Here is a 10,195-nt window from a genome sequence, read left to right as displayed (position 1 = left end):
CATCCCTGTAGTCTGGGTGACGGCTCCGTCTGGACCACAGTGGGGTTATGTCGCCTCCCGCAGGCGTCTGGGAGAACTGCAGTCTGTCACAGCCTGCGGCCTGTTCACACTGCGAGACCCTTTCTTTTGACAATCTCACAGATTTCACTGGGGTATAACAGTGCAAAGAAGTGTATAACACATCAAAATCATCCACATTACAACTTAATAGCTGCACAATAATGCCAGTCTAATAATGGCTACGGCCGAGGGGACACATCCATTTTAAGGGTGATATTTTTGAACACTGTCAAGAAAGGCACACATTTGTAATTGTGCAAGGATGAACTCAAACTGTTATTCCACACACTGCTTGAGTCATTGTGTCCACATCTGGCTAACAGCCAAACACCACACAATGTAAGAAACTGTGATTTACCACTGCCAAGCCTGACAAACACTCAGATGAGACCTCAGCACCTCTTCACTCTGTAGAAGTGCCTCAATCCATTTGTGGTAGTATTGAAGGCTCAGCAGGAGAAATGGGAGTGGAAAATGGAAAATGCAATGGGATTTAATCAGGAATCTCCATCAGGCCCTTACAGCTCCAAGTCAGAGGACAGCAACTACACTTTGAATTAGACTTGTTGTGATTTGTGATAGACAAATGTACATTATTAGTGGTGCATTTGGGCGCAATCACATCCTGTTGACGGGCCACCGCAGTTCTCCAGTCAGAAGGATGCACGTGTCATTTTTAGAGGAAAGTTATCTCTCTGCAGACCACAACGGTGTGATCGGATCCTGTGTGTATCAGATTTAACATCAACGAGTTTAAATAAACTGTTTTGATAGAGTTTCTGTTTATTTTCTGTCACACTTGAAGAAAAACAGATAAGAAACTGGGTCAAATGTAAGTAGTCATTTTTTCTTTACACCATTTTGCACATTAAGCTTTTTCCTGTATATAAGTAATCAGCCTATATAGAGATCATGTGTGATCATTTGCATGTATCTCACGTCCTTGTCTGTGTCCCAAGTGAGGCTTTTCAGGCTAACGACTCACACCAGTCTGCCTAAATCAGAGTTGTTATCTGTTCCACTACCTCCATCCATATTTATGAGCAGCGGCGTCCTCTTCCAGGAAACCAGACTGCGTGTCTCAGCGGGCCTGATCTCCGGCTCCGCTCTCACTCACTCACACTTTTCTGTTTTCCTACTCCTCTCAAAGCTGTTACTGCCAGCACTCTGTCCTGATTCCCTATTAGAGGCATCCAAATAGGCTAACTTGAGCAGAGGGCTGTGGAGACAAAGAGGTTCAGAAGGTTAAATTTCAGATTTACAGTATAGAGTCATAGTTTTGTCTGAGTAATTTGTGTCAGATATGATTGCGGTTGCCATGTCAAGAGTGTAAAAAGCTATAACTCTCTATGGTAATAGCCTCCAAGGGCTCCAGGCAGAAGCTGATTTGATTGGTTGGGGTCCAGGCCACCTTTTCCATGCTTGGTGCTGATTTGTGACGAGCGATAAAGCAGGTAGAGGCTAAAAACGCTAGAACGCTATTCCTGGTCCCTCAGTACAGAACCAATGATTCATTTCAACTTGTATGAATCAATGCTGAGCGTGTGTAGACAGTGAGTGTGTGCACAGGTGGGGGTTGGGAGGGCAGACAGATGAGTGGACGCAGACAAAATAACTATCAACTTTGAGTGACAGTTGCTAATGCTAAGTAAACCACCGACTGCTAATGCTCGCCAATGACCATCACATTAAGTAATCCACGTCTGATGCATACTTGATCAGCACACCGGGACATATGGAGAACACAAATAAAGAAGTGGTGTGTGCGTGCGTGTGTGTGTGTGTGTGTGTGTGTGTGTGTGTGTGTGTGTGTGTGTGTCTGAATGGTTTCTGTACCTGAATCCTTAATCTAATATAATTTGAAGATGTTGTTGGTTTATAAACAACTGGTTCAGCCAATTAAGCAGAGACACTGAGCTGAGTCGGTATGAAGGCAGAAAATGCCTGAATACCAAACAACTGGCTCCCACTCAAAAACTGGAAAGGCTGTCTGGAAACCATCAGGCTGGAAGCAATCACAGTAATAAGACACTCTTGAAAACATGAACCAATCGGGAGCCCAGGATGAGGGAGAAATGAGAAACAAAGTGGGATTATAGAACATAGGGTTTGTACTTTATGAATTATTGATGCAGGTGCAGATATTTTAAGCAGCCCATATCATGTCTGTGAGCAATTAGTGGGTGGAGACACAGGAGGGAAGAGAGGAAGTGGCTATGCATGCTGAAACACACACAAACACACACACAAACACAAACACACACACGCACACACAACCTATGCAAGGATGACCTGGCACAAAGACCTGAAACACTGTAGAGGGACTGGTCATCAATATCATGATCCTTTTTTCCTTCCTCTCTTTCACATCAAGGAGTTCAATGTGTCGTGCCTCCTAACGACCACTAGAGGGCAGATAGGTCAAAACGAGCTGTGTCCTGGTTCCATACTTCTGTTCTGCATTATGAGGTCATCTTTGCATACTGGAGCTGCTGCAAATTTAAAATACGGGAATGACTTTCTAAACATTATGAATTTTTGCTTTCCAAGACGCTTTTGCTTCTCTCCAGTCTTTATTGCAATGCATTGTGGGACAATATCATTCACCAGCAGCACGCCTGATTGTTAATATGGCAACATCTCTGTATTCACTTACCGTTTGAGACACCACAGCCTTTACAATGATCCCATCTTCCCCTCATATCTGCTGACAGGATGCCACTCTGCCAGACATGAAGTCAACAGCAAAAACAAGATTAATGTAACTGGAGTGGTTCAAAATGCAAAACATGAATCTTGTCATTCTTCACTCCATGTGTAATAAAACATGTTTATAATTCTGTTTGGCTGTAAGGATGGAGAGCAGCCTATAGAGAGGAGGCCAAACCTATAAATCAAGCCGCCTCACTAAATACATGGACTGGCTGAGCTCCCCAGTGGCTTCCATCCTTTCTCATATCTGCACCTCCTCTTTGCTCAAAGCCAAACCTCTCTCCCACCCTACCTCCTTTGTTATTCCTCCCTCTTCTAACAATGCATCATCCCTTTTTGTTTGAAGCCTTAAACTGTTTCTACACTGCAGTTCATTGTTTTATCTCACCTCCCTGCTTTCTGATCAATACAGATCTGTGGCCTGGTTTCTCAAAGCTCAAGAGACAATAAAAAATATAGATATGATTCACAGGCTTGCAGCGAAGAGGAGGAGGAGGAGGCATTTCCATTATACAGGAGGACCCTCTGTTCTATTATTAGCTGAGGTAAATATAGGGGGGCTTCCACTGTGGGGACAGAAGTGATGGTGAGGAGGGTTTCCCTCTCTCTTATTGTGCACAGGAAACACACACAGGCGTCCCATGTGGAGCCTGTGCTGCTATAAAGAAGGCTGCAGTTGACAGGCCATTAACTGAGCCGCGTATGAGATTATAAATCAGTCCACACTGCAGGAGGGAAATGTTCACATCATGTGAATCATTCACTTTCCCATTGGGTGTCGTGTCATACAACATGCAAACACAAGTGCACCTGTGTCTACCAGGGCAAAGACCCCTGCAATGGGATATGGGACACACATTTTCATTGTTAATATATTTAATTGCTTTCTTATAGCTGACACAGAGAAGCAATATATGCACTGTACTGTCTGTCTGGCTTCTGTATAGTTCCCATAGTAAAAGAGAACTTGAGCAAAGCTCCCTTTTAAAACGCGCCTACTCAAATTGCAATCAGTGGATCGATACCCATCAGTTATCTGGAAGGCTGCCTGGCCACTGCCCTCAACTGACATACACCAGCTCAGTCAACCGAGACGGCCGGAGAGCATTACACTCCCGCTAATATGAGTCTGGGAGGAGAATCCCATCACTGTGCATTAATGCTCCGAGCTGCGAGGGAGGCAGAGATGGAGAGATGAGGAGGAAATATGTAGGAAATGAAACCCAAGAGCGGGATATGATAGAAAGGGAGAAAATAGGGAGACTTATCTGTTCCTATAGAGGAGCGAGCAGGACAGGATCCCCATCTGCAACCTGTGACCAGGGGAAGTAAAAGGCTAATAAACAGCACTGATACAGAGAATGTTTGTGCTCTATATCGAATTGGGAGTCGACCGTGTTTTGCTCCCTGCTCTCCCTCTCTCTTTCTCCTGCCTTCCACTCTTTGCTTCACCGCTTATATAAATAGACCACTTTGCTTTCTCAGTAAACCACAGATGATCTACTTAGGAGGAGAGGCAGGAGACAAACCCCTTGATGAGGTGAAGGTCGATTGGCGATTCAAATATAACGTCTGCAATGGACATGAGTAGCAGCGGCAATATGTATATATGGAACTGTATATCTTCTATATATGTGAATATTGAGTTAATGAGTCTTGTGTGACCCGAGAAAGACAAAACAGTGGCTTGAGGTTATCAGAAGTATATTATCATTGTTATTATTGGCATTATCATGAAGACCAGAAGTATTATTCATAGCGTAATTATAATTATTTGAAAGGATGGATTTATGCATCTCATGTCATTCTGTGATATAGTTCTTGCCTGTAAATCAGCAGATATCCAGAGACTTTACTTCATTTTCTGTGTTTTTCTTTACAACGGTAGAAAAAAACCCACAGATCATCTGCGTGCGTATACGTAGGACAACATGACTGCAGCACAGTGAAGGAGCCCAGTGATACCTACACACACACACACACACACACACACACACACACAGATGACTGAGATAAGTAAACGTTAGATGAAGCAGAATAATAAGAGAGGGGGTAAATACTGTACATTTTTGGACATTTCTCACACAGTCTCGTTTGTCTAAGGCCTGTGGGTTTATCTCAGTCAAACCTCTCCGCTCCTGTGCTGCGTGAGCGATGACATTCAACCAAACAGATTTCATTACACAATAACTGAAGAGACGAAATAAGCTCCCATAGAAATAAGATTTCGGTTGAGATTCTTTATATACCTCCATCCTTTGTCCCCAGAGCATTCCAAACCTACCAGATATTTCATCTACAACACTCAAGAGTCTACTTTCCTGGATTATTTCAACAAGCATACACTTTTGATTCCCTGCTACACAGGAATCTTTACATGGCAGAAGCTCGTTTTAAAGCTGAAGCTTTAGGCAATTTAAGACATCATTGTAAGCAGCTGTAGCTGTTAGTAGATACATTTACATGGCTACGTGTGTTCACCACCGGCAGTGGCTGTAAGTCTGTTCAGTTTGTGGAACCACAGGTGTCTGTCCTGAGAAACACAAAGCTCCTGCGGTCGACACCCTTAAGTCTCCAAGAAGGTGAATATGTGCACACCTGTGTTAGTATGTGTGCATACAAGTGTTGGACATGATCCTGACGCATCGTCCTGGGGGGTCGGAGTTTTTTCTGTGTGCTTGGTCGAGTGGAAAAGACGGCAGTCCGGCTGAAGCGTTCACGCGATACAACATCACATAAGCTGTTTAGAGAAATACACGTACACATCACAGTCAAAGGTATAGTGGAGTGTTAAGAGGTTGTGGGCAGTGTTTATCCAAGAGTATCACATTTTCTTCATTCTCTCTATTTCCTTCCCTTTCCTCTCTTTTATTCCCCGCACAGAGTGTGTAAACTACCCTTCCTTCATGCTGTAGCTCATCTTTCCACCTTGTCCCATACATGTTTGTCAACACGCGGTGTAATCTCATCTCTTCGCCTCCTGTTTGTCAGTGCATGCGTGTGTTAACAGCACAGACTGTGAGCACTGTGCTTCGCTGGAAAAGAGCACGCAGAGCACCACGGTCTTCTTCAGAGTGGTTTATGGCTTGGAGACACATTGAGCAGCGTTTTAGACGACTGCGAGTGTGTCGTCTCTAACAGCTTCACACTCAGCTTGAGGGCATCTAAAATCTGTTTCTCTCGCATTCTCTTTGTGTCTCTGTCCACACACACACACACACACACCCACACCCACACACATATGCAAACCGCCACAACAACACACTGAGACCCATAAAGACCTACATCTGAGAGAGAGAGGTGCACTCAGACAGACCCCTAGGCGCATTATGATACACTTGGCTGAGCAGAAAGTCAGATTGTTTTGAGTCCGTGTTCGCCCACAAGGCTGGAAGCAGATAGTAGCTTCTGTTGTGCTTTTAATACGCCAGCCTCACCATGACACGCTGCTCGTGAACACAACAGGATAGTGAAAGGAGACGGGAGGGGAGCACCACCCAAAGACCCACTATCTCTGTTCTGGAATCTTCAACCTTTCATCAGTTACATCAAACAGCCCTCCCATAGACACACACACACACACACACCCTCTTATTACACAGAAGTTACGACTCAACAGTGTGCCCAAACATCCATGTCTGCATAAGAAGATGCATAAGCACAAGCATCAGACATTCTGGTCTTCCATATATTGCACATAGCGCCGGTACCTCACAGAGAAAAATAGATATATTCAGGAATATATTTAGGACAGTTTGCGTTTTTAGTTATCGTACTATCATTCATACTAATGCATGCTACAATGAATACATCATATGGCATGCAGCACTACAATAGCAGAGGAGCGGCTTGTTCATAAAAAAAGCTGATGAAGGAAATAGAGCCTGTACAGGTCCGACCACATTTAGATCTGCATTACACTGTGGACCAAATGCACCGATGGAATGATTCTTAAAACAGCATGAGCACAAAAAATGAATCTGGTTTACAATCTAAGTGAGCCAGGAGGCAGTTCATGTGTCTTTGGTGACCTGATAACAAAAGAAGAAATGAGAAAGTCTGGTGAGGAGGTATGATGGGATGGATCAACCTCTGTGATCTGCAACTAGAAGCTGGACATCACAAAGTAAATGAACATAAGAAACAGACTGGTTGCTGGTTTGACAGTCAATGAGCCTGAAAGGTCAAAGTTGATCTGTGAGCTTACGTTCTGGGCCTGTGTTACACTTTCATCAAACTTAAACCCTCTATTTAACGGAAAACAACATCTGACAAAAACAACACATATCTCAGTTCATCTATTCCTACAAACATGGAATGCTATGAAGTAAAGAACAGCAAACATATTTGCTGGGCAGTAAAACTGAACAGCACCCAGTGTACTTCTGTTCCAGTGAGCCTGGGTGGCAGCTAAAGAGACACTTAAAGGTTAGTTAGGTTAAGTTAAGTTAAGTTAAAAGGATGGAGAATGAAGAATAGGCACTCGCTCACAACCGAACGGAGAAAATACTCAATAAATCTCCCTGTGTCGGGTGTTTAACAATAAAAACTCTAGGTGCTCACCACCCATGAATGCTGTATTATTGTTAATATTAAAGAAATGGAACTAATGTTTTAATAAAAGTACAAATTAATATTTATTGATACAAATGCATCAATATATAAAGGACATTCACAGAGCCGTTTTTATTCCACCTGCCAGGCTGTGTTGGCTGGAAACAAACAAGGCAGAGACTCCGCTGAGTGTCGGTTTGACCTTCATCGAGAGGAAAAAAGGGCAGGAAAAGGAAAGTGATGTGCTATTGTGGTCTGGCACCGTCATCTATATCTGCTGGCCTCTGCCGAGCCCACGAGACGACGTCTAATAGGGCCATGGAGGGACGCTGGCGGTCTCCTCAGGTCCGCTGAATGAGAGGAGGCGGCGGCGGCGGCTAATGGCCGTTTGTCTCTCTCTGCTCGTTCACTTTGCTCCGCACAGAGCAGATGTGATCTTGTTTGATTCGGCTTTGTCTTTTGAGTCAGGACCTTGGCAGTTAGAGCAGCAGGTTACAGTTGCCCTCGATAATAAGGCCTGTTTTTAAATCACTCGTAAGAAGAAGTTACATTTACTGCTATTTCATAAATAAAAGTTAGGCTGAATCGATATTATTGTTGTGTATCTTTCCCAGAAAGGCAGTTTGAGCAGGACGAAGAAACTGGTGGTCCCATTATACTGTTAATATGGATTATTATTATTGTTTAGGCTACTATTGGCTACTGTTGCAAGCAGGACTATCACGGAACAGTCACACAGGTAAGACTAACTCCATGCAGACACTGACAATGTCCCAAATAAGACGGATGGCAGTTCTATGATATGCACTGACAGGTTGACAGGATGTGGGAGGATATGAGGTCTTCTCTACTGATCTTTGCTCCCTCTCACTCATCTACTCTGAACTCCCATACTGGGGCGACACACACACATGGGTCAACACAGGGAGTCAAACCTTTATCCTCCCACTAGCATCCCATTACACCTCTGCTGACGATAACACTCTGCAGTAGCTCACATTATACATCCGTACCCATCTTAGTAATGTTTACATAGTTAGTGTTGACCAGGGTGCAGTTTCCTGTTTTCATGCTCTCCGGTCTGAAATCCTCAGTGCTGTGGTTCGCCGCCTCCTGGATCTCCACATAGTCAGATTTACTGAGAGTGGATCCGCTGCCGCTGCGCCCGCTCTTCTTCAGGTCTTCGGCCGAGCTGGCCTTAGGCATGCTGGGGATGTTGAGGTACTGCGCCTGCTCCTCGCCCTCTGTCTCCCTGTGGTAGAAGTAGTTGAAGTTTGATACGATGACAGGCACAGGCAGGGCGATGGTCAGCACGCCAGCAATCGCACAGAGAGACCCCACGATCTTTCCTCCGATAGTGGTGGGGACCATATCTCCGTAACCCACGGTGGTCATGGAAACCACTGCCCACCAAAAGGCCTCAGGGATGCTGCTGAACTGGGAATGCGGCTCGTCTGCCTCAGCAAAGTAGACCGCACTAGAGAAGAGGATCACGCCGATGAACAGGAAGAAGATGAGGAGGCCCAGCTCACGCATACTGGCCTTCAGCGTCTGTCCCAGGATCTGGAGCCCCTTGGAATGACGTGAGAGTTTGAAGATACGAAACACTCGCACTAAACGAATGACTCTGAGAATGGCCAAAGACATGGCCTGCTGACCTCCGGGGCCGTCCTCTGGCCGCTCTGCCAGCTCTGTGCCCAGGGTGATGAAGTATGGGATGATTGCCACAATATCAATGATGTTCATGATGTTGCCAAAAAATCCAGCTTTGCTGGGACAGGCAAAGAATCTGACCAAGAACTCAAATGAGAACCAGATGATACAGAGGGTCTCCACGATGAAAAAGGGATCTGTGAAGTATGAAGAGGTGGGATAGGGGGCTGAGGTGTTTGACATGGTTTGGATATAGTTGTACATGTCCTCGTCATCATTTCGGAAAACTGGCAGCGTCTCCAGACAGAAGCTGACAATAGAGATAAGAATCACCATGACTGAGATGATGGCAATGATTCGAGCAGGACCTGAGCTCTCTGGGTACTCAAACAGCAGCCACACTTGTCTTTGAAACTCATTTTCAGGCAGAGGCCGCTCCTCTTCTTTTATGAAACCCTCGTCTTCCCGGAAGATTTCCATAGCTTCCTCTCCCAATTCATAAAAGCGGATCTCCTCTGAAAATATGTCCAAGGTCACATTAACAGGCCGGCGCAGCCTCCCTCCTGATTGGTAGTAGTATAAAATAGCATCAAAACTTGGGCGATTCCTGTCAAAAAAGTACTCGTTCCGGAGCGGATCAAAATACCTCATCCTTTTCTTAGGATCGCCTAGCAGCGTCTCTGGAAACTGGGAGAGGGTCTTGAGCTGCGTCTCAAAGCGCAAGCCTGAGATGTTGATGACCACCCTCTCGCAGCACTCGTGGTCCGGCTCCGGGTCGTAATGGTCGTGAGGCTGACCCGGATGAGCCGCCGATTCATCCACGGGGTCGCTGGTAGCAACCGTCATGGTGGAGGTGGATGGAACCTGCAGCTTTCAAACAGGGCGGGGCCACTTCAGGGCTGGAAGGAGATAAAGATGACACACACTCTGGGATGATGCACAGGCAGACCTGCCTGCGATGAGCTGCAGGAGAGGATATCAGCACAGAGAAATGATTTGACAAGAATGTAACTCATGTTCTGTCTGTTCATTTCATTCCATGCAACATTCCTCTGTAGTGTGTGTTATCTACAGCAATAATTGACAAAAGTTAATAATGTATAAGTATGACGTCATTGTTGTAACTTTGCAAGTTTTGGTGAGAAGTGAAACACACATGCTGAAGAGGAGGAAAGACTAAGCGCCACCACATTCCCCCCATAACAGTATTAGATGT

The 10,195-nt window shown here is 45.1% G+C and overlaps 1 protein-coding gene across 1 annotated transcript; it reads right to left on the bottom strand.

Moving 5' to 3' along the window:
* Positions 1–5,026: 5,026 nt before the first annotated feature.
* Positions 5,027–9,825, bottom strand: kcna2b (potassium voltage-gated channel, shaker-related subfamily, member 2b). Its single transcript, XM_076166163.1, has one exon. The coding sequence runs from the start codon at positions 9,823–9,825 to the stop codon at positions 8,326–8,328; it is 1,500 nt and encodes a 499-aa protein (XP_076022278.1). The 3' UTR covers positions 5,027–8,325.
* Between the last annotated feature and the right edge of the window lie 370 nt (positions 9,826–10,195).

Source organism: Genypterus blacodes, unplaced genomic scaffold, assembly GCF_046128005.1.
Source record: "Genypterus blacodes isolate CSIRO-AG114 ecotype Tasmania unplaced genomic scaffold, CSIRO-AGI_Gbla_v1 ptg000156l_1, whole genome shotgun sequence".
Taxonomy (NCBI): Eukaryota; Metazoa; Chordata; class Actinopteri; order Ophidiiformes; family Ophidiidae; genus Genypterus; species Genypterus blacodes.
Note: the sequence above shows the minus strand (reverse complement) of the source record. Positions and strands in the feature narration are given on the sequence as shown.

Bases quoted from the DNA above. Each gene is read 5' to 3' on its own strand.
- kcna2b (XM_076166163.1), bottom strand. From the start codon at position 9,825: ATGACGGTTGCTACCAGCGACCCCGTGGATGAATCGGCGGCTCATCCG.